The sequence below is a fragment of the Sturnira hondurensis genome, unplaced genomic scaffold, assembly GCF_014824575.4.
Source record: "Sturnira hondurensis isolate 20B ecotype Veracruz unplaced genomic scaffold, ASM1482457v3 Scaffold0003693, whole genome shotgun sequence".
In the NCBI taxonomy this organism is placed as follows: domain Eukaryota; kingdom Metazoa; phylum Chordata; class Mammalia; order Chiroptera; family Phyllostomidae; genus Sturnira; species Sturnira hondurensis.
In genome coordinates this window covers 11,469,379-11,493,758 of record NW_028076324.1, presented here as the reverse complement: position 1 = coordinate 11,493,758, position 24,380 = coordinate 11,469,379, and the positions used below count along the sequence as shown (strand labels likewise).

General features: G+C 46.8%; 2 protein-coding genes across 2 annotated transcripts in view; both read left to right on the top strand.

Moving 5' to 3' along the window:
- MUC16 (mucin 16, cell surface associated) overlaps positions 1-7,567 on the top strand; it is a 67,218-nt gene extending 59,651 nt beyond the window's left edge. Inside the window, 6 exon segments of the mRNA XM_037042775.1 lie at positions 687-850; positions 1,154-1,221; positions 3,201-3,367; positions 4,733-4,774; positions 4,970-5,049; positions 6,862-7,567. Of these exon segments, the coding sequence (XP_036898670.1) occupies positions 687-850; positions 1,154-1,221; positions 3,201-3,367; positions 4,733-4,774; positions 4,970-5,049; positions 6,862-6,954 (614 nt within the window). The 3' untranslated portion in view covers positions 6,955-7,567.
- Positions 7,568-15,262: 7,695 nt separating this feature from the next.
- CFAP92 (cilia and flagella associated protein 92 (putative)) overlaps positions 15,263-24,380 on the top strand; it is a 31,363-nt gene continuing 22,245 nt past the window's right edge. Inside the window, exons 1-5 of the mRNA XM_037042723.1 lie at positions 15,263-15,343; positions 15,970-16,270; positions 19,973-20,163; positions 20,800-21,004; positions 23,524-23,655. Of these exons, the coding sequence (XP_036898618.1) occupies positions 16,006-16,270; positions 19,973-20,163; positions 20,800-21,004; positions 23,524-23,655 (793 nt within the window). The 5' untranslated portion in view covers positions 15,263-15,343; positions 15,970-16,005. The remainder of the gene's footprint in view (positions 15,344-15,969; positions 16,271-19,972; positions 20,164-20,799; positions 21,005-23,523; positions 23,656-24,380) is intronic.

Below are 24,380 nucleotides of genomic sequence, written 5' to 3'. Positions count from 1 at the left end.
GGACACACATCCTTGTCTTAGAATGTTTTCATGAGGAAGTGATAAAGAAACTAAGGTGTGATGCAGAACAGGACCTAGCCTATGGAAAGAGATAGATAATTGGGCTGCATGTGTCTTTAACCTAGAAGATATAAAGAGTGTGGTGTATTTGCAGAAATTATAAGAAGTATGTCGTGGCTGGTGCATGCACTTTGACATAGGAAAGGTGACAGCTGAGGCTAAAGAGGTGGTCAGGGACTTTCATGGGCACTGGAATGGCTTGTGGAAGAACACAGCACACTCCGAGCTCTGCTTTGGAAAGCTTGTCTCTGGGTGCTGCATAGAGAATGGATTGGGAGGGAGAAAAGGACCAGAGGCAGCAAGACACATTAGGACCCTAGGTCAGCAAAGGTGCGTGATGTTCCTAGTGGGGTGGTCAGCACCTGCACTTGCCAACTATGCCTCAGAGAGGCCCAGTCTCCGCCCCCAGACATCCTAGTCAACGCTCACAGTCCTTCACGGAAAGTCGGTTGGAGAGGTAGACAAATGAATAGATTCAAGGTGGTCAGGTGGATGGAGGGTCTTCTATAGCCCGCCTATAAAAACCCACTTCAGGTCATGTTACCAGAAATAAGTAGACCAGCTTGAATAACCTCTTGTCAAAACCTTCACCAATATGGGAATTTTATACTTTCTTTTTATTCTAGAAGTGGATACATCAGTTCATCTGCCAACAAACAAACCAACAAGCAGTCCCAGCTCTCAGCACTTCCAGCTGAATTTCACCGTCACCAACCTACCGTACGTCCAGGATATAGCCCAGCCAGGCACCACCAAACACCAACGGAACAAGAGAAGTGTGGAGAATGCGGTGAGAATGGAGTTGTGTCTACTCTGTTCCCAAGTAGGAACAGATCTATGGATGCTAGGTAGTCAGTTGGTAACTCTCACAACTCTTCATGAATATAGGTTCTTACTCCCTTTTTATAGATGAAGAAAGAGGCACAGAGAGGCTCACTAGCTGTCCCAGGGTCATGGGACAAGACTTTTTTTTGGTAGACATACCAGCACTAGTCTTTGTCAGGCCAAGAAAAAAGGTTGCTCAGTGGCTGACCATTCTCTGAGGCCACCGAGATTGGGATTCTGATGAGAGAAACATTATCTTGTCTTTCAGCTCAACCATCTCTTCCAAAACAGCAGCATCAAGAGTTATTTTTCCGACTGTCAAGTTTTAGCATTCAGGTGAGTTCCAAATCAGGACCTAATGACTCTGCAAGCTTCTCTTTTACACAAAGGATGCACTGTCGTTTTTAGGTAAGACTATCCCTATGCTACGACCTCTCAGTTCCTAGCTGTTCCTACACAAGAGCGCCTTAGGAATATAAAAATCTCAGCATAGATGGAGGTGCTTGGTTTTGTGGTCCATGGGATATGGATTATAGAATACATGTCTTAAGCGAACACATCCTGGGCCCTCGCTGGTGTAGCTCAGTGGACTGAGTGCCAGCCTGTGAACCAAAGGGTCACTGTCAGCGCACCCGACTGGGTTGTGGTCCAGGTCCCCAATAGGAAGTGCGTGACAGGCAACCACACATTGATGTTTCTCTCCCTCTCTTTCTCCCACCCTTGCCCTCTGTCTAAAAATAAATAAGTAAAATCTTTTTAAAAGAGAGAAAGAGATCAGCTCCTGAACCCACAATCCTTAGAAGATGGGAGCTGTCATGAAATGACCTAAAATCCAGCCGCCTAACCGTGTGGCCCAGTGCTGTGGGCGATGTGCTGAGACAGTGTCACCAACCCCGCGTGGCAGTTTAAATTTTTGCATACCTGTTGAGATAGCACTCACATATTGTGTGCTTGTGGGTTTTTTCTCAGAATTTTCCACATACAGTATCGTATCATCTGCAAAAGTCAACAGTTTTACATCTTCTTTTCCAATCTGGATGCCTTTTCAAATTTCTTTTTCTTGCCTAATTGTTCTCATTAAAATGTCTAGTACAATATGATTAACATATGAGATGAGGGCAGACGGCATTGTCTTGTTCCTGGTCTTGGGGAAAACTTTTCTTTTTTTTTTTTACCATTGACTGCAACATTGGTTGTGGGTTTTTCTTGGGTACTGTTTATCAGATTGAGAAGGTTTCTTTTTAAAATCTCCAAGTTGTTCAGCAGGTTTTTTTTAATCATAAGAGACCTATTTTGTGAAATTCTTTTGTGCATATGAATGATTTAAGATAATGTGGTATTTGTACTTTATTCTATTACTATGGTGGATTACATTAACCAATTTTTTAATATATTAAGCCAACTTTTCAGGTAGAGAGGAGTGATTGAGACTTTTTCAGGTCTTTCCTGGACGTGCTCAGAGCCCTGCATTCTTGTGGCCGCCTGGGTGCCCTCTGATGCCCTGGAGATTTGCAAAGCCTGCTGTGAACATCTCATTCCTCCAACATGTCTTTTCAGTTTTGGGTTCACCTCTTGCCTGCCTCAACTAACGTTGCTCCCTCGTGCAGCTACAATGCAAAAACAGTCACCACTGATTGTTTTTAGCAAGTTCCCTGGGGGTAGGCTTTCCTTGCCGAGCAAGCTCTGAGTCAAATAAAGACAAGCCCTGAAAATGGGGATATCTCCAGGAGTTGCTAGACTCCTGGTCAAATGAAAACAAATTGGGAGCACCTTTTGGGGAAACTCCAAACCCACTCTGGCCCCTTAGCTGCTGGTTTTCAGTTACCACAGTTCTCAGGCAGATGGATTTCAAATCACTGAGGACGTTGTGAGAGCAGAAGGGGAAGAATACAAGTTATGATGCCACTGTGCTTCCTGTCTCTATCATGACTCAGCTGGTTTTCTTAACTAATCACCTCTCAAATAGTTACAAGCCTTTGGTTCATGTACGGCTTTTGAAAAGTTGATCTCAACCATCTTTACTGTGCTTTTATTGTTTTTCAGAAGTCCTCACTCCAACATTTCAAAAATCTTCTTCCTGAGGCTCTTTATTTATAAGTTACATGGCATGAAATATTGAGCTCCTTGCTCACACACACCAGCCGCATTTTGAGTGCACAGTAACAACTTGTGGCTAATAACGACGTGTATTGGACAGGCAGGCCCGAATGTTAACATCACCGCAGGAGGTTCTCTTGGGCAGGTCACAGGACAGGGAGCCCAGAATCGGGGACAGGATTCCAGACACCCCGTTTTTTATTCCTCTGTGCTTGCAGGTCGGTCCCGCACAGCAACCACACTGGGGTGGACTCCCTGTGCCGCGTCTTGCCATCGGCACAGGTGATGGACAGAGTTGCCATCTATGAGGAATTTCTGCAGTTGACCCAGAATGGTACCCAGCTGCAGAACTTCACCCTGGACAGGAGCAGTGTCCTAGTGGATGGTAAGACTCCCTGGTTATTGAGACAGGAGTGGGGGTCTAACTTCCACACCTAGGTACGTTCCTGGGGATCTGGAGGCCTGGGGATGAGTCAGCACCGAACTCTTTCGGGCTGGCAGGAGGTGGCACAGTCCCCCTGGCTTTGCGCACCGTTGAAGGAGAGGAAAGGACACCCGGTGGGATACAGGAGGCGTTTGCCTTCACCTAGACAGCCCCGTGCCCCAGCCTAGCCCTTTTGCCACTCTGGGCTTCCATTTCCTTATCTGTGCACTGAAAGCCAGTTGAGCAACGGTGAGTGAGGGCTTTCAGCAGCAAACTATGTGTGAACCAGCCCTGACAGGTGTGATGGGATGGATCTGTTTTCTGGCCCACAGGCTGTAGTTTGCCTAGCCCTGCTGTAGCTCATCCCCACTTACTAGAACTTCTTGCAGTGATGGACACATTCTCTACTGGTGCTGTCTGAGACATTAGCCGCCTACAGCTAGTGAGCATCTGACATGTGGCTAACACAACTGGTTTTCATTGTTACGGATTTGTAATGGTATGGGGTACCAGATTTTTTATTTCATTTAATTAAAATTAATTGTGATTTAAGTAGCCCTTTGTGACAGCTCCATATTGGCCAACTGAAGACGTTGGCTAGGGAGAAACTGTACAAGTGGGGGACCTGCAACCTCCCCCCACGGCCGTGGGGTGCGATGTGTCCTTACCCTCATGGAGTTTGTGGTGTAGTTGAAAGTAACAAGAATAGGCAGTTGTCAGTGATGTAAACCAGTCCATACCTGGGAGTGGTAATCAGAGAAGGCTTCCTGAAGGAGATTATATTATATGTGAATCCTGGAAAATAAGCATAAAACCACCTGATAAAGAAGAATGGGGTGACTGCTTCTAGGCAGGGAAGAGAGGCTGTGAGAGGGGATTGACCTATTTAGAGAGATCCCATGTGCTTGTCCCCTTGCTGCCTGGGACGAGCCATCCTCCCCTGACGATCCTAAGAAGGTCCAGCTGACTTTAAGTCCTCCTGCCCAGAGGTAGGAATCTGATTTAATTTAACACACTCTTACAGTGTGCTAATGGCCTTGGGTTATGCAGCAAAGTGTCCTCATTTTTTAGAGATGCAAACTGAAATGGAGTGAAACACCATGATGTCTGTTTTGTCATTTCGGTGAATACATGAGATGAGAAAGAGTGGCAAGTGTTACTAATTCATGCACTGTATGAAATATTGTTTTAATTGTATGCAATATACATTGTTAAAACTAGGTGATGGATGCTTATGATATTGTTCTATTTTTCTCCATATGTAAAGGGTTTTATTAACAAGAGTGAAACACACTCACATGCGTGCTCCACTTTATTCCCTGCCAGGGTACGCTCCAAGCAGACACGATGCCCTGACTGAGAATTCAGGTAAGCCTCCCAGCAGCCCTGAGGTGGGAGGGGATATCTTGATGCTGTGTCTCATGCAAGAGAATTCTGCACACGAGCACCCGCGTGGTAACAACGGTTGGCCAACCCATGTCAAGCACTGCTGAGGCACAGCGCGGGAGCAAGACCCCTGTGGGAATGGGAGAAGGTGGCTCAGCCCAGCACTTGTCTCCCCAGACCTCCCCTTCTGGGCCATCATCCTCACCGGCCTGGCAGGACTCTCGGCGTTCATCACGTGCCTGATCTGCTGTTTCCTGGTGAGTGAGGAAGTAATGCTTGTCTTCTTGCCATTGGGCAGTAAGCATTTTTTATATACAGTCCTGCACCACGTAACAATATTCGTGTCAGTGGTGGGCCGCATACATGACGGTGGCCACGTAAGATTACGATGGAACGGAAAACTCCCTACCACCTGGTGGCAAAACAGATTGCTGAAGTGTTTGTGCTGATGCTGGTACAAGCCTACCGCACGTCCACTTGTACAAAAGTATAAATTGTGTGTAGTACATAATACTTAGCAATGAAAATAAACAATGGTTAGGCATTTACTATACCACTTTTTGTATCATTTTAGAGTGCACTCTTTACAGTTTTAAAACGGTGTGCCGTAAAATGGTATCTCATGTTATGTTGGCAGCAGCCTCACACATCCCGTGCCGACTTACTAGGTCACCTGATAGCGTTATTTTCTCTCGTGCTTGGTTTCATCATGTGTTGTCTTATGCTGCGACATGCTCTGCAGGCCACCCCCCAATGACACATTTCTCAGAGCGCACCCTTGCCGTCGTGGGGCGTGTGTCTGTGCTGTAAATACGAGTCCCCTGATGGACACACATTTGCAAATGTATTTCCTGGTCTGCGTGTGGCCTGCCTGTTTCTCTTCCAAACAGCATCAGCCATTAGGGAACTGGAACTGAAGTCACAGGTCTGTCTTAGGGTAGAGTTACCAGCCCATAGGAGATGGGCTAAAATATTATAGAGAATGAATATGACAGATTTTGGTGAGTATGGGAAGCAGCCGTAACTCTCAGAGAGTACAAGAGAAAAGTAGCTTGGTTGTTTTCTAAAAAGTTATGTACCCCTACGATGCCATTTCACCCCTAGGGATTTATCCAAGGGAAATAAAAACGCACATCTGAGGATGCTTACACACAGATGTCCAGACGAGGTTTGTCTGTACCAGCCCCAAACAGAAACAGCCAAGATGCCCACCAACAGGTGGATGGATGCACAAGCCACGACATACCCCCGCAATGCAGTGTTTTTCAGCAATAAAAAAGAAAGAATTGTTAACATACACAATGACATGTATATATGTCACAATAACTATGCTGAGTGAAAGAAGCTAGGTAAAGAAGAGACGGTATGATCCCATCTATAAACAAATTTTTAAAATAGATTTTATTTATTTATCTTTAGAGAGGAAGGGAAGGAGAAAAGGAGAGAAATATCAATGTATGGTTGCCTCTCGTGAGTCCCGTGCTAGGAACTGGCCTGCAACCCAGGCATGTGCCCTGACTGGGAATCGAACCGCAATCGTGTGGTTCGCAGGCCCGCGCTCAATCCACTGAGCTACACCAGCCAGGGCTCTATAAACAAATTTTACAAAATACTAGCTAATCTGTAGGGACAGAAACCAGTGCAGCGGCTGCCTGAGAATAAGAACATGTCTGCAAATGGCAGGTAAGAAGGATTACAGAGGGGCATGAAAACACTTCGGGAGACAATAAGTCACTCACTTTAAATATATGCAGTTTACTGTATGTCAGGTATACCTCAGTCAAGCTACAGCATCGGGACAGAGAAGGAGGAAATGAGGAAGGGAGGCAGGGAGGGAGGGAGGAATAGAAATGGTTAGTAGAAGGGAAACAGTAGAACAAATGAGAGTGGAAAGGGGGGAGGGAAAGACAGTAATAAAAGAGGAAAAAAAGGAAAGGGGAGAAGAGGACTGAGGGAGAAAATTAAATTTAAAAAGGAGAGCGATGCTTCTGGTCTCTGTGGCTTTGGCCAGTCTCCCATACTTCGGCAGGTGAGCAGTCCATTCTGAGGTCCCCTCCTCACCTTCACAGGTCACCATGTGCCGGCAAAGAAGGAGGGAGATTCTGAGATTCGGAAAGGATGCCTGGAACCTGCCCAACGCAGATCTGAGGACGCTGCAATGATGAGATCTGCCTGAGGCCCAGGGTCCAGAGGAGCTTGGCTGGAACAGAAATTAGCCACGCCGGTCCATCACAGTCTCTGGGCCCGTCGTAACACGGCCCCTGTCTGATTCACAGGAAGCTAAGATAAAGTCCTCCCCCCTCCTCAAGTCTGGAGGGCAGCTGCAAATTCTGGCTTGTGTTTTCATATCACTGGACCCCCGAGAACACCGGAACAGAAGCTGCCACGGTCTAACGTCGCACCCTCTTCACCGTGAGGTTCCCCTTCTCAGGAAACTCGGGAACACTCCTCCCCTGACTGTGTCAGCCGCCACACCTACCTCGGTTCCTCCATCTTCCCCACCCCCAAAGCCCCGGCAGTCTCAGGCTCCCCTGGCAGTACTTCCTTCCCCGAAGGGCACATTTGCCAGGACTTCCAGATGACCCTGCCTCAGTGACACCTCTTGGCTCATGGTTCTCCAAGACAGAAAATAGGCCAGGATGGAGGGAGTGGATTAAACATGACTCTGCATTCAGCCCTGGGACTTGGGAGCTGAAATGACTAGAATCCAGGCTCTAAAAAGATAGTGTCTGCTTTGGATGTACAAGTGAATAAAACTCAGAGGAGAAATATAAGAGGATGAGTCTTTTTTAATAGTTCACTGCACAGAAAGCAACCAGACCTCTGTAGCAGAAGCTCCCCAATCAGCAGCGCAAAGCATTGCAGACACGAGGCCAGAGGCACAGTCCTGCGTTGGGTTTGCAGAAATGGGCTGTGTGACCTCGACACGTTTTGCAGGTGGCCCCCGCTGAAGGTACCCAAGGGCTAAACACTGAGGTCCCTGTGATACCAACCATTCCATTTTTGTGCGTGTGAACTTCTGCTCCTCAGTCTTAAGCAGTCATTCTCTGAGAACATGCTTTCTGGAGATTATAAAAACTATCATTATGACAACTTCACATCTGCTAAGCAACATGACTGACCAGCTCAGAGCACGTTGTCCCGGTTACACTCACCAACCTTAGGGCTTCATTCCCACTTTATTCCCATAAAGATAGGGAGACTAAGAAATAGTAAATAATAAGGAAGGAAAAATAATTACGAAGGAACTAAATACCTAACTATGCAATTCGTCAAAGAAAGATATAAAGACATTTTTACATACACACAGACGGTCTCAAAGCTGGCCTAGGGCTTTGTCGAGAATACCAGTAAAGAAGGAAGAACTGTGAACCCAGAAAACTGTCACAGGGGTTGCAAGGAAAAGAAAAAATAGTAAGTGCAAAAGTTACTTTTAAAAACATAAGACATTAGAAACACATTCTACTACAATTTGGGATGAATACATGGGAGGATAGAGAAGAAACGATTCCATTAAAATAACTCATGTCAGTTCCTGGTACCTTTGCCCTCTCCCACACAACCTCTCTCCCCCTCCCCATGCCCAGGGATGGGACACCGAGGCCAGGGGCTCCTTTTCCCATCACTGGCCCAGGAGTGGAGCTAGCCAATCAGAGCCCCTTCTTGGGTTTTCCACAGGGACCCTCGGGGAAGGAGACCATCTTTCTCTTCTCTGCTTTCTAAGATGACGCAACAAGCCAAAGCCTGTCTGTGTCCTCAGAGATGGGCATTATTACCACTTTAGGACCTGGCATCTCAGTCATGGAGGTCAAGTCCTCTTTATGATCTGCTTTAGGGATGACCATCCAGCTCTTGTTCATATACCTCTGACAATGAGGGGTTTGTTCCACCCCAGGTCACTGGGCCCTAACCCATGGTTATGTGAAACTAATGGGAGACAGATTTCCACTCCCCACCGCGCCCCCCACCCTGGATCAAGCTAAGCCTGAAGCTCACATTAGCTGTTTTTCTGAAACTGTCCTTTCCAGCTTCATGTTCTAATTAATTCCTGCTTTTCACTCCAGATAACCTGAGATAGATCCTTTCACTTGCAACCAAAATATTCTCCATTAAATCTAAATCAAAAGAAATCACATCTCCTTTCCAAGTCTTGGTTTACTCATCTGTGCAGGGGGCACACGACTTGGCTGAGATCCAGTGTCCTAAGCCAGGACCTGTGTCCCAGGATCCTGCCCCCACCACAGCCCCACTGGGCATCTGTGCTCTCTGGCCTGGGGAAAAGGCACCTGTGAGCTCAGGAAAAGCCCAGCCTCAGCAGGTGGGGGAGTGAGTTGTGTTTGGAGACCAGATGGCAGCATCAGGGCAGTCAGGGCCCTGGGAGCAAGGCCGAGGACACTGCCTGCTGACAGTGAGCCTGGCAATAGGCCCGAGTGCATGGAAACAGCCCTTCATCCAGGGCTCTGCTCCCAGAACTGCTGTCTGACTGCCAAGCTCCCTCTGGTCTGGGGTCTGGTCCTCTGGTTCCACCATCCTCAGGTTTAGTGCTCTTGGCTTCTGGCTCTCGGGTGGCTCCTAGTGAGGTTGGGAGCTGGGTGCCCTCTGACCTGTGGGGGAAGAGGGGGTTCAGCTAACTTCCTGCAGGAGTGGGCCCACCCCCTTTCGTTCCTTATTCTGCACAGGTAAGCTGTCTCTGTTGTCCCTGAGGAAGACCCCAGATTGGCTGTGGCTGACCCTGCTGGCTCTGACACAATGGCTAGCATGGCAAAGTCAGCCTCCCTCGATGAACACTTATGTTCCCAGCCCCCTTTGCAGTTATGGGTCCCAATTTATTCAATAGGATCAAAGGCAAAATCTTCTCAGGAGTCTCTGGAACAGATTTTTATGCCTTATGAAAAGAAGCCCAGGAAAAGAAATGCCATTTCTTTCTGCCTTTGGACATTATCATGTGAGGATGTGATGTTTGGGGCTGCAGCAGCCTTCTTGTGACAATGAGGAAATGGCTGAGAATTATAGAGTAGTTGAAAGAGAGCCCTGACTCCTTTCAGTACTGAGTTAACCATTCCTGCAGCCACACACCTATGTATTTATTATGGGTAAAGGTTTTTCCTGTTTTTATTTTTTTTAATTACAGTTTGTAGTCAATATTATTTTGACTGAATATTATTTTTGGGTATACCCAGCATAGTGGCTAGACAATCATATACTTTATAAGTAGTCCCCCTGATATTTCAGTACCAATCTACCACCATTCATAGTTATTACAATATTATTGAACATTCTCCATGATTATTCTGTAACCACCAATCTGCACTTCTCAATTCCTTCACCTTTTTCACCCAGTCCCACAACACCCCTCCTATCTGGCAACCGTCAGTCTGTTCTCTGTATCTATGAGTCTATTTCTGTTTTGTTTGTTCATTTATATTGTTTTTAGATTCCCCATGAAAGTGAATTCATGGTATTTGTCTTCCTCTAGCTGACTGATTTCACTTAGTATAATACCCTCTAGGTCGATCCATGCCATAGCATTTATGGTCATATCATACTCTATTGTATATACACACCATGGCTTTCTTTTATCCACTCCTCTATCGATAGGCACTTGGACTGCTTCTGTGGCTTGGCTAATGTAAATAATGCTACAGTACACATAGAGGTTCATGTATTCTTTTGAAGTAGTGTTTTAGGTTTCTTCAGATACATGCTCAGAAGTGGAATTTCTGGGTCATACGGCAGTTTCGTTTTTATCTTTTTAGGAACCTTCACAGTTGTCCACAGCGGCTGCACCCGTCTGCATCCCCACCAATGGTGCACGAAGGTTCCCTTCCCTCCGCATCCTCACCAGCACTTGGTGTTTCTTGGTTTATTGATGAGAGCCGTTCTGACTCTCATCAGAGAGACAATATCTCATCATGTGTTTAATTTGCATTTCTCTGGTGTTTAATGCCATGGAGCATCTTTTCATATGTTTATCCACCTTCTGTATGCCCGGGTGAAGTGTCTATTCAAGTCCTTTCCCCATTTTTTAATTGAATTGTTTGGGTTTGTTTTTGTTTGGGTTTTTTTTTGGTGTTGGGTTGTATGATTGCTTCATAAATTTTGGATGTTAACCCCTTATCAGATGTATCATTAGTGACTATGTTCTCCCATTCAATGGTCGTCTTTCAATTTTCTGATGGTTTCCTTAGCTGTTCAACAACTTTTTAGTTTGATGTAGTCCCACTTGTTTATTTTTTTCTTTTGTTTCCCTTGACTGAAGAGGCATATTAGAAAAAATATATTACTAATAGAAATGTCCAAGAAAACATAGAGAAATTACTCAAGAGTGTTATGGTTTTCAGTTTTACATTTAAGTTTTTAATCCACTTTGAGATTATTTTTGTGTATGGTCTAGGAAGGTGATCTAGTTCCATTTTTCCATGTATCTATCTAATTTTTCTAATATCATTTATCGAATAAACTGTCCCAACCCTATTGTGTGTTCTTGCCTCTTTTGTGAAATATTAGTTGACCATATATGCATGGGTTTATTTCTGGGTTCTCTGTGCTGTTTCATTGATCTTTCTGTCTGTTTTTATGTCAGTACCATGCTGTTTTGATCACGATGGCATTGTAGTCTAGTTTGCTATCAGGTAACATGATTCCTCCAATTTTGTTCTTTTCTCTCAAGATTGCTGATGCTATTTGGAGTCTTTGTTGGTTCCATGTAAATTTTTGGATTGTTTGTTCTAGTTCTGTGAAATACACCATTGGTGTCTTGATAGGGAGAAAGAGAATGCAGATCCCTCAAGGGTTGGGCCCCCACAAGCATTGGGGAGACCCCACCCCCAGTAGATAGGGGGTCCCAGGTGGGCATGGTGATGGTTGCCTCAGAGCCCCGGTTAGCCTGCTTGGCAGGAAGTTGTGGCAGGGCCCAGGGCTCCACGCATAACCAGCTATCCAGCTGGCAAGGGAATCCCACTAGAGCTGTTGGAGAAAACAGTCCCCTGCGTGGAGGTTCAGACCCTCCCAATGCCCCAGGAAAGACACTGGGGGACACCATATGTAGGTGACAAGTGCAGACACCCCAAGGGCTGGCCCACAGCAAACCTCTGAGGGACTGCGGCCCTTCTGTTGATACTTCCAGCTGGCGCACTCATGGTTGCCTAGCAGCGAAGGTCGGCCAGCTTGCAGGGTCTTGGTAGCAGGGCCCAGGCTTCCAGGTGTGACCAGTTACCCAGTTAACAGGGCATCCCCTTTGGGGCTTTCAAGGAAAATGGGGGTAGCGACTCCCTAAGGATGGAACCCTGGCAAGCTCTGGGGGACCCATCCACGTAAGCCAGTCCACCACCATCTCATTCTCCATGCTGTGGTCTAGCCCCCAGACGCCCACCAGGGCGCTTGTCAGCCACTGGGTGTGCCCACAAGTCGATAGTACGAGTCACGGGCCGAGACCCTCAACGCCAGCCTTCGTGCCTAGGTCGCTGGGCTCCATCACTGCCTCAAGTCTCTCCTCCTGGCCACCATTTCCAGGAGTGGCCTCAGAGTTTCTTTACAGGTGGGATATGGTGAGGTAACACTGTGCCAGTTACCGGCCGAGGGAGGCCCTAAGAGGCCTTGCAGCTTCCACCTTTGGCCTCTTGGAACCCTGCCCTGAGAACGCCATGTGATGAAGCCAGTTCAGCCTGAGGATGGGGGTCAGGGGCCGCATCCAATGGCACCCACTGCAAGACATTTGAATGGTGCCATTTGGGGCTTTCCAGCCCTGTTGACCCTCGGCTGAGCACAGGCCTTTGAGTAAGCCTAGGCAACACCAGGGAACCCATAGGATTTTGAATAGTGGCAAGTGGCAATTTTATGCCCCTAAGTTTTGGTACGGTTTGTTATGCAGCAGTAGACAACTGAAACAGATGCCCCCTTTTGCTTTGACTTTGTCAACCCTGAAACCGTCTTTCTAAGGTGAGGTTATGGAACCACCTCTTACACCTTAGAACCTTTGCCCTCATTCCACCCCATGATGCCCTGGGTTTTGACCTGGACGCCACCTCTCTCAGGGCAGTAGTTACAAATCTTAGCTGTGCAAGATTCTTGCGGGTAACTTTAAAACATGTGAGTTCCGTTCCAGTTATTTGTTATTGTACAAGTCATCCCTAAACTCGGTAGATTAAAATGATAATAATTGACTTTGGTCACAATTCCACAGTCTGGGGAGGGCTTAGTCAAGGCAACCGGTTTCTGCCGTGCACAGTGTCTCAAAGACCAGGAGCTGGAATTATCAGAAGTCTGGCGCTCTCACCACGCGTGCTAATTGTGGCTGGAAGTCAGCAGGGAGCAGCTGGGGCTGTTGGCCAGCACATCTACACGTGTGTTTTCCATGCGGCTGTTTGTGCTTCTTCCCAGCATGGTGGCCAGATCTTTTAGGATGAGTGCCCCAAGAGAACAAGGCAGAATTAGAGCAGGCCTTCAAACAATGTCTTTTTGTTGATCATTTCATTATAACATCGATGAGATGCCATAGGAGCCTCACTGTTGTTTAAATCAATTAACCCATGCTAAAATTGTTTTGGGTATGTGTCCTTTCACTTAAAGTCACAGACCCTATTGAAAATGTTAAGTGAGGACTTACTATACATGGTAGCTGTATGACCTGGCTTTTGAAGTCATATAGTGTCATTTTCACTCTACTCTATCAGTTGAGGTGGTTACAAAGTCTATCTGGGTTCAAGAGAGAAGACGATGCCCATTATTGGATCGAAGGAGTGTTGACATCACACTGTAAGTAGAACATGTGGGAGGAAATATATCCATGTGCTTGTCTTTGGAAAATGCAGTTTGTTACCAGTCCCTAAGTCCCACCCTGGAGATAATGAATTCCCGGGGTCTGGGGTGCAGCCTCAGAATTAAAGTTTTAAAATATTCCTGGGTGATTCTGGTACACATCCAGGAGCTGGAACGTGCCCTTTGTCCCAGACCAATGGCTTCTCAATCCTGAGCTCAGGGCTGTCCCAACAGCAGGTGTGGGAAGGATTGGCTGCTGCCCTGAGTGATAATGTGGTCAAAGACCCTTTGGAGGGTAACCAGCCCTGAGCCAGCAGGTGGGACCTGAAAAACAGGACCTGCTGTCTATCTGCAGTATTACTGACCTTCCCTTGTTATGGGACCTTTGGGGAGTTGCTGTGACCCATAGCCTTTATTCCTACAACCTCCTGTGCAGCTGTTTACACTTCCTGGCTTATAGCCTGTAATCCCCAGGCTGCTGGTGGAACCTCAGGGTATGGCATTCAATGGTGGGCGTTTAAGGTCCAGTGTTATTTTTAGATTGATTGAACTTAAAGAATACTGGAGGGCCCCGGTCAGTGGGCAGCATTGTGGCAGGAGTCTCTTCCAGCCCCGGGGAGTAATCTAGGGAGACGGGACTGGAAGGCAGGGCCCTGGGTTCCGGCTACAGCTCTGCCACGGTTCACTCTTTGACTGTGGGTAGGTTGTATCTCAGCTCAAAGCCTTAGTTTTCCCAGCAGTTAAGTGTGTGTGGAATGTCAGGTCTCAACCTCTTGAATGAACTACTGCTGAGTGGTACTAATGTCTCTGCCCAGAAAACCTAACGTGGCTCCCCATTGCTCACAGTCCCCACCTGCCTGCCCTCCATGGCCATGGACCAGGAGCCCTGCCCGCCACTCCAGCCTCATCATCCCTCACCCCAACTTGCCACCTTCTTTCACCCCTCTGGGCCTTTGCATATGCCGGTGCCTCTGATTGCTATGCCCTCTCTTGCTTTTACTGCCTGGCAAACCCCAAAGTTTGTCTTTTGTCTCCTCCTTCATGAACCCTGCCTTTGCCTCTTCCTTTCAGTCACCTCTGTCATGTGTCCCTCTGCCCATCCCCTTCTGCATTCTGGAGACTTCTACAGAGGGAACAGCAGCCAGGGCTCCCCGAGGAGGGTGCGAATGGGTGTCAGGAGATTTTACAGCAGATACTGGGTTTTGGAGTCAGTCTGGATTTCAATTCATTGTTGCCCACACTCCCTATCTGACCTCAGGCAAATCACTGCACCGCTAGAAGCCTGTTTCCTCAGCTCCGCTTGGGCTCACAGTCACTAACAGAATTTTCATGAAATTTTAAAGACACTGGGGACAGAAGCGAAGTCTATGTGAGAGAGGTCTGGGATGGGCTCAGGGGATCTCAGTTTTCAGAGCTCGTTGCTTGCTTTGCCTTTTTCCCACACTGTAAGTAATGGTCAGGCGTGTCACAGGCGCTCACGTTCACAGCGGAAATTTTTTTTAAGATTGAATTAGTGAGCCGATGAATGATGCAACTAACTTATTTCCAAATTTGGAGAGCCAAACCTTGTCCATACGCTGGATGCGAGGCCGGTGGCTGTAGCAGGAAGTCCCGCCCTCTGCCTCCCCCCGCCCCCCCACCCCCCCATAGCCTCTCCGTCTCCTAGCAACTGTCAAACACTGTTGACCCGCTGGGCCCTCTGGCCTTCTCGCCCAGGCGGCCTCTGCAAGGGCTGTGGGAGCTGACTGTCGCCCCAGCCCGGCCCGGGCCGTTGTCCAGAGCATCCGCTCGCAGGTACCATGGGCGCCTTGAAGGGACCCTGTTTCCCGCCCGCCTCCATCGCCTGCCTCGTGCCGCATCCCTTCCTTAGCTTTAGTCCAGGTTCCGCTTCCTCGTGTCTTGAGCAGCTACCCCGACCCCCGCCCTGACCACCACCACCGCCCAATGCCCGCTTGGGACTTGCGTCGGGATTCTCGCGCCTTTACCTGGCCAGGCATTTGCACGTGATGCTCCCTGGCCTGGTTTGCCGCTCGCCCCAAGCCTCCCTGAGTGGAAGCGCGGGGCTTTCTGCGGCCACCCCTCGTGGTTCCTGGGGAACCGTGCTCCCTCGGTGTAGGCATTCCAGAAGTGCCAAATTATTGCAGCTGGGGCTGGGGGGGGGGGGGGGACAGAGACACAAGTTGGAGAAACTGGGGTTATCAGAGATACTACCAGGACCACTCTCTGTGGTTCATCCATTTCTCGTCTAACTTTGCTGAGTGCCTACTTCTGTACGGCAGGCAGTGTCTGAGGCCTTGGCCATTCAACTGGGAACAGGATGAGGGGAGGGAGGAGGGAAGCTGGTGTTTAATTTTGAAAGAGGACAGCCTAACTTCCTGGGAGCAGAGGATGGTGACAAAAATGCCTTTTTTTTTCCCCAGTCAGGAGTGTTGGGTGAAGTAGGGTGTCAGTGCAGCATGTCACTGAATGCCTGGGACTGGGAGGATGAGGACACGGCGAGCGTGGCACCCACGTCCTCCATGGGCAGCTTTTGCCAGTCCATGAGCGACTGTGATATGGAGGAGTACCTGAAGGCCAGGGGCCAGGCCCCGGAGTCGGATTCTGACCGCCAGTGCAGCAGCATCGAGTCCTCAGATAGGCCCGCCAGCGCTTTCAACTCCGACCTGCCCCAGGTGGTCCCTTGCACATTCATCGTCTCACTGGCCTTCCCAGGGAATGTGGGTAAGTGCTAGAGCAGCATCCCCACGCTCTCGGCAAAATACACGTAGACAGACGAGTGACGTTCTCCCAGGGATTAAGGACACATATGCTCCCTCCACCAGGTTCCCCAAAAAGGGTGTTGGAGTCCAGGAGCAAAGGTCAGGGGAGAAACTGCAATTTTAGGGGGCCCACTATAGGCCAGGAGAATAAGGGTTTGTGTGATCTCCACATACTTAATCCTCTCAATTATCCTAAGAAGTAAGTGGTGTTATTTCTGCTTTTTGCAGATGAAGAAATGACAGAGAGGTTCAGGCCTTGGTTCCCAACAGCTAATTGTGCACCCCCTCTTTTCCTGATTTAAAATACAGATTCTCAGGTGTATTGAACCTCTGGGTGTAAAAGTATGTTGATGAGTTATTAGTGCAACAATGCCATGTGACAAACCCAAACCAGCTCCCCAGTTCATTGGCTTCCAGCAGGAATCCCTTGTTCTCCTGGATGAGCCAGTTAACGGATCCAGCCTGGGCTCCCTGCAGGGGCCCTGCCTCCTTCGGATGTGTGACAGACACACTCGTACTACGGAAAGGCAGAGACACAGCAGAGGGCAAGCCCCGTCACTCAAGCTCTCGTCTTTTGGCACCTCCCACTTGCTAACATTTGGCCAAAGCAAGGCACATGGTTGAATGCCAAGCTTAAGAGCAGAAAAAATATTCACTTTTACATACCTTTTTTTTTGTCTGCTTGAACTACCCGCCCCCAAAGATGATTAATTTCAGCTTCTCTTTGTACCTGTCAACTGTTGTTTCGGATATTTTGGAGGCTATTTGCTTAGGTGTATACCATCTTCAGAACTGCCCAATGTTCTTGGAGAATTGAACTTTGTGTACTAATGTGGTAACCTCCTATATCCACAATGATGCTTTTTATCTTGGGTCTATGGTTAACAAGCAAAAAAACTTCTGGCAAACACCAGCTGAAGGAAGTTGGTTCTTACTCAGTCACCTTCATCCCTCACGTCTCTTGCAGCATCTCCTAGACCTGTTTTTCTTATTTTGGTGCTTCTTCCAAAGGCATTTGCACAGTATATCTCTATGCAGCAAAAATTTACGAGGCCTTGTATTTCTGAGAATCTTTTTTATTCATTTATTTTCTAATTACTTTTTTAAAAGATTTTATTTATTTATTTTTAGAGAGAGGGGAAGGGAAGGAGAGAGGGAGAGAAACATCAATGTGTGGTTGCCTCTTGCCCGCCCCCTACTGGGGACTGGCCTGCAACCCAGGCAAGTGCCCTGTTTGGGAATCAAACCTGTGACCCTTTGGTTCCCAGGCCAGCACTCAATCCCACTGAACCACACCAGCCTGGGATCCAATTACTCTTGACATACGATATTACACTAGTTTAAAGAGTAGAACATAGTGATTAAACAGTTATGTACCTTACAAAGTGATCACCCTGATAAGTCTAGTGTCTACCTGACACTATCCACACATAGTTATTACAATGTTATTGACTATATTTCCTATACTTTGCATCTCCATGACTGTTTTTATACTGGCAATTTCTTCTTCTTAATTCCTTTTACCTTTTTTTGAGATTTTATTTATTCATTTTTAGAGAGAGGGGAAAAGAAGGAGAAAGAGAGGGAGAGAAATATCTGCGTGTGGTTGCCTCTTGAGTGCCCCATACCGGGGACCTGGCTCATAACCCAAGCATGTGCCCTGACTGGGAATCGAACTGGCGACCCTTTGGTTCACAGCCTGTGCTCAATCCACTGAGCTACACCAGTCAAGGCCCTTTTACCTTTTTTACCCATCCCCTCAACCCCCTCCCATCTGGTGACCATCAATTTGTTCTCTTTATCTAGGAGTTTATTTCTGTTTTACTTACTCATTTATTGTGTTTTTAGAGTCTTTCACCATGCCAATACCTTTGAAGGACATGTCTTTGGCTAGATATGAAATTCTAGGTTCAATTCTTTTCTTTTAATGTTTGAGTATTTATGGGTTTGTTTATAAATGTTTATACTAATTGTTTATTAAAGAGAAATGAGATCCTACCCATTCCAGTCTGAAACTTGCTTTTTAAAAAGTTGACATCTTAGATGTCTAAGAAGAAGTGAGTATATTTGTTTTTACTTTGCTGGTGTTTTGTTTGAAACATCTATATAGTGTTTCTAATTGATCCTCCCCTTTATTGGTGGACATTTATGTTGTTCCCCAGTTTTCTGTTACAATCCTGTAGTCACCCTCTGAGTATGCAAATTTTTGCACTGGTGTGTGGGCACTTACATAGCCCGAACGCCAGGATGTGGAACTGTTGGGTTGGAGGTATAGCAGCAGGTCCCTGAATGTTTTGTTCCATGTCATTTTTTATAACGTTGATGAGATGCCGTAAAAACTTTTTTATATTGACTAGCCTATGATAAAATTGATTTCATTGTAGTCCTACCTCAGTACTCATCTGTTTCAGAACTCATCAAACCCTGTGCTTATCACATTTTGATGAGAAAAATAGGTTTAAGCACTTGGCGCCTGCTCGGCACTCGTCACACTCGCTAGAACTAGCATGAGTCGTGATGCTGCCCCACAAGAGAAAATGCTCCAGCGTTCGTACTCGTTGGTGTCAGCACGCGTCACAAGTTCTGGAACAAATTAACGTCAAGTACCGAGGTACCCATGTATGTGGTTTCCCTTAAAGTCCCAAACCTATCAATGATATTGAGGACGCCCTGAACATATTTATATTTTTATAGATATTATCTACCAAATTGTCCACGAACGGGGTTGTAGAGATTTCTCTTCCTGTTGATGGGAGGGTCTATATGCCCACTTGCTGGCCCACTTGGACTGAATCAGAACGCAGACCTGGGAGATGCAGCGAGCATTCTGATCAGCTGCAGCTTCACAGGAAAGCCTAATACTTACTAAGGACTGGCTGGAGAAGCTTTATTCTAAGCTCTGCACAAAGCTAACTCTTCTGGTGGCACAAAACTAATATAAATGCAGTCTCTTGGATGTTAAAAACTTGACATTTTAAGACTCCATCTTTATATAGAAAATGAAATTTAGATTAAATGATTATGGAGCTCCTAAAGCATCTTCTTATGATCCGCAAAGCCCCAGCCTGGAGGGTTCAGTTTAAAGTCAATGGCAGGCCGTGGAGGCCCTGGTGGTCTGGCTGAAGCCCATCCTTACTTTGTGCAGTTTCCCCCCATTCACCGCACATTGTGCAGCTTCACTCCTGAGGCCTTGCTGGGCTCTTCTGGAGTGCCTGCCAGCTCTCCTCTACAAGACCCCACTGAGGTTCCCTAAGGGGCTTCCCCCACCACTGCAGGCAGTTTCCCTGCCTCCTCTGTTCTTCAGAATCTTATCTGCGCTGGTGCTCTTACACAAATCACATTGTGCGGTGATGGGTTTTTTTACCTGCTTCTTATTGCCGAGACTAGAGTGAGGGAGGTGAAGTGCCTAATGTGAAAAATAGAAGGAGACGATCATTCTTGGAGTCATGCGCTGAAATTCTGCACCCTGTGCCTAGTCCTGGTCCCGTGGAGCCTCCTACTCTGCTGGCTGGAGGGCTGCACCTGCCTCTTATCCACAGGCCAGGCAGGCAGAGTGGCATCATGCAGCCTCCCCCACACCTGGCTTTGGTTCCAGGGAGCTGTGGGACAGGTCCGCATCCCCACACGAGGTTAAAACAAGACCTATTAAATCTGTCTCTTCTAGGTCATAGAGGAAAGTATATAAGTTTGATGGAAAAACATAGGAAACACTCCAAAATGGACAAACCTGTTGTAAAGGGTCACCATTTTTACCACATTGAGTATTTCCCTCTGCCGGATGACAAAGAGCCTAAGAAAGTCGACGTGATAGTGTTTCCAACAATTGTCAAAGTGTTCCTGGATTCGGGAGTAAAGGTGTGTGTGTGTTTGTGTGTGTGTGTGTGTTCTCATGGGTAGCAAACAGCCTAGTATTCACCACACACAGTGTCCTCGCTCCTCCTGCAACTTGCTAGAAATGCACGACATTGGGCCCCACCCCAGACCTACTGATGAGAATCTGCACTGACCTAATAATACAATTAAATAAATTTTTATTTAGATATTTTTACCTAATAATTTCTTTGGTATTTTCAAAAGTTTTTGTAGCTTTTGTGATTTCTGTCTGTGTGCACGTGAATGCATGTGTGTGCACACCTGCCTGCCTGCACACACACACATCTGTGCTTGCGGCCCAGCTCATTCAGGGATTGGAATCACCAGAAAGGTCACTATTTTCTGCTAATTGCTTGAACTTAATCTTTTCCCAAGAAACCCAGAGGTGTGACAGCACTCAGTCCATGACACTCATGTCCCGATGTGGGTTGGAACCTGGGGGAGAACCAGACACAGAGGTCGGACAGACGGAGAGCAGGACCCGGCTCCACCAGACAGGGCGAGGCTGGCGTGGCTGGCGTGGCCTGCACTCCTAGCTCCCCACGCTGGCAGTCTCTTGAGGTGTTTGGTTTTTTGTTTGTTTGTTTGTTTGTTTGTTTGTTTGTTTGTTTTGGACAGACTGTGAAGCCATGGCGTGAAGGGGACAAAGTCTGGGTGTCATGGACCCAAGCTTTTAACATGAACGTAACAAAGGAGTTACTCAAGAAAATGATTTTTTACAAAATAACCTTGAAGATCTGGGACACTACGGACAAGATTTCAAAAAAAGTCAGGTATTACCGGTTAAAGATGGATGGGCATTCAGAAGAGGCGGGATCTTCTGGTAAGTCAGGTATTCGGGTTTCATCTGCAGTGTTTCTAGGGACTGTGGCTCCTCCTCACCAGGAAGAGGAGAAAAGCCAGCCACCCCGGGATCTGTGGTTCCTGGGCCCCCGCACTGGCTTCTGGGTCTGTGGTACATCATCCCTTCGAGATGCGGTGCCGCCAGTCTACGCATGCCCGTTAGCCTCCACCTCTGCCTCTGGGGGTTCCTGCCCCTCGGCGGTGCCAATGCAGGCAACCACCCCAAGCCTGTCTCTCTGGATAAGTATTGTGTGTTCCTTGAAGAAAAAAAGGAGGATACCAAACAAAAAATAAAACTTAAAAAAAATCCCACCGGCTCGAGATACCACGTTGGCATTTTCACATAGACCCTCTGAACTTTCCAATACTATGTCGACCCCAGAAAGTCTCCTGTTAAACCGCCCTTGAAGGACAGCGGTGGGCAGAGCAGAAACAGCCAGGCTGGAAGTCAGGCAGCTGAACTCAGTCCTGTCTCCTTCCTGACCTAGCCGGTGACCTTGGCCACGTGCCTGCTTCCTCTGGTCAGGGCCATGGAGGCAGCAGTGGGAGTGCCCCCTCCACCGGGCACACGCAAAAGGGAGGATGTGTGCTATCTATAGAGAATTTAAAAATAGTAGTAAAACAATGACCATTAAACTATGCCATGGCATTCACTATAAAGATGCAGCCCCATTTTAAGAGACGTTAAACGGTGAAAAGCAACGTGCATCTGCGAATATATGGAGCGTGAATACACGCTGTCGTTTAGTGGCTTTCAAATATGTACAATCATTCTCACTTTAGAGTAAGCATGGCGACACTGCCCCTTGTGCTACAATCAGAACCCAGTTTTCTGTACCTTGAAAATCTGTCCTTTCTCCAGGTCCCTAGCCTGACTTCTCAGGGACACTTTCTGACATTGGGCTTCCAGCTTTTAATCTTTCAAATTTATATCCAGGGGCATTTTATTGTATCCTCAGTACTGTTGCCATTTTGGGTATGACAATTCCTGGTTGTGGGACTGTTGTGCATGGTACGGTCCTGGGCAGCATCCCTCTAGCTGCCAGAAGTAGCCTCCCAGTTAGGACAATCAATGGCTTCACATCACCTGCATCTTATATTAAATAGTTTTTTTTCTATTAGAAAAATCAGTGTATGTTCACCTCATAAAAATTTTAGAAATAGACTAGCTAAAAGAAGAAAAATTAGAATCACATGATGCCTGGCCAGAGATAACCATTGCTAACATTTCCCTGTCATTTCATATGTAGGTACAAAATTTCAACAAAAATGAATCTATTATATGTGTTGTCCTAAATCCTTCCTGTTTTCACTTAAAAACTTTCTTCTTAAAACTCTTGTTTTGGGGAGTGCAGAAATACCATAAAAGGTTTGTTATAAAGGAGATAAGAAATTTTGGATGCACTGTAGGTTGTGTGTCAGAATGTCAGTTTTCAGCCTGCTGGTGTTGAATGGAACGTCCCAGTCAAGAGTTAGCATTTCTCTTCTATGAAATCTGCTCAGTGTATTGGTGTCTCAGTACTGGATAAAAGCAACATCATTCTGGAAGCTCCCAAGTCATAGTTGACTCCTGCTATGTCCTCAACGCTTGGCCGCCCACCCCACCAAATAGGTGCTCTTCTCTGAGCACCCAGCTTTTTTTCTGTCTCCTTTCTTCTGTCATTGTTCCATGGGCTTTCTACATGACCCCTTACCCTGGCCTTCCAGTGCCTTAGTGGGAACCAAGTCTGATTTCTGAGTTCAGCCATAAAGGCATCTCATAATTTGTTCCCCAAGGCTCCTTTCTCCTTGTCATCCCTCCCCCATACTTGGTCCATCCCCCGGTCTCTGAGGACGTTAGGCTTTTCCTCATTGTGGGACTGGTCTTCAGGCATTTGGCCATACTTAGGGGGCTCTTAGCCTCATCGCTTTGCCAAAATTTTATTCTATCCTTCAACACAACCCATTTTCATCTATTTTCCCCATGTCTTTCTTATAGCTTCCATTGTCTCCATTCATCCACTTACTTCCTCTGCTCATTCATCATTCCACACATGTTGAATGCAGCCATGGGCATGCAGAGCCCCACACTGACAGAAGTGGAAGACACGTGTAAAGACGTCATCTCCACAGCTGGGGACACAAAGCTCTGGGTGCAGACCTGGCTTTGCTAAGGCCAGCTCTCTGACAACAGGAAAGCTCCTTAAGTGTCAGATTCCTCATCTGTAAAATGGGGAAGCAGTGATGCTTTCCTGAAAGTGAAGTATGATGATTAAATGCAATAACATATGTCAAGTACTTAATGGTCCTATTTGGAAGAAGCCCTTACCCAGTTGAGGTTTGAGTTTCCTGGTATTTTGAAGCAGCCCTTTAGGCAACAACTCAGGGAGGTCAGGAACCTTGCTCCACTTACCCATTGCTCCATCTCCAGCACCCGGAGAGTGACTGTCACATAGCAGGTATTCAATAAGTATTTCTGGTTGATTGAGTCCATGACTCTTTTTTTATCCTGCATTCCAGAGGAAGTGAGACATTTAGTTTTAAGTCAGAGGAAATTGTCTGAACAAAGTGTTCGTGTTCAAGTGGAGTGCAACCAGGAGTATATACCAAATAAAACAGAAAAAGCAGACAAACCCTTAAAGTCTCTGCATGGTGAGTAGAGATGACCTCGGGGAACAAGCTGAGTGGAACCTGGGCAGGGACAGTGGCTGCTTGGTGACGCAGGGGCAGCGCGTGTGTCTATCAGCGGCGCCGCTGCTGCCGAGCCAGCCTGCCCTGCTGAAGCACTCGCGGCCCCTCTGCACGACTCTGTTTTCCTTGTTGATGCTCTTTATTTAGTTTTCGTCTATTTTGTCGCTTACAAAAAAAAAAACCCTCTCTAACTATAGAAGTTACATGTGTGTTTTTTAGAAAATTCAGTGAATGTAAAAAAGTATAAAACAAGCAGGAAAAATAACCTATAATTTCATCACCAGGAACAAGCATTGTAATATTTTGATTTATCATGTAATGGCAAATTCCTTTCTATTTTTCTAAGATTTTTTTACATAGATGAGGTTATCCTGAATGCACAATTTTGTATTCTGAGATTAATACATCATTACCTGCACAATTTCCTTTAGGACGTTCCATAAACTTGATTTGTGGTGACTAAAAATAATGTTTCATCTGCTGGTAATACTGTCATTTACGTAATCATTCCCTGTAGGTGGGAAATGAGGAACCTGGAAATAGTTTTAGTGTTCTCCAATGTAAACAGTGCTGAGGTGGACAGTTAAATAGATAACCAGTGTTTCTTCTGGTTTTTTTTTTCCCTTGTGGGATATTGTGGAAAGGATTAGAGGCCCCCTCTTGCCTCCATTTGCCCAAATAATTGC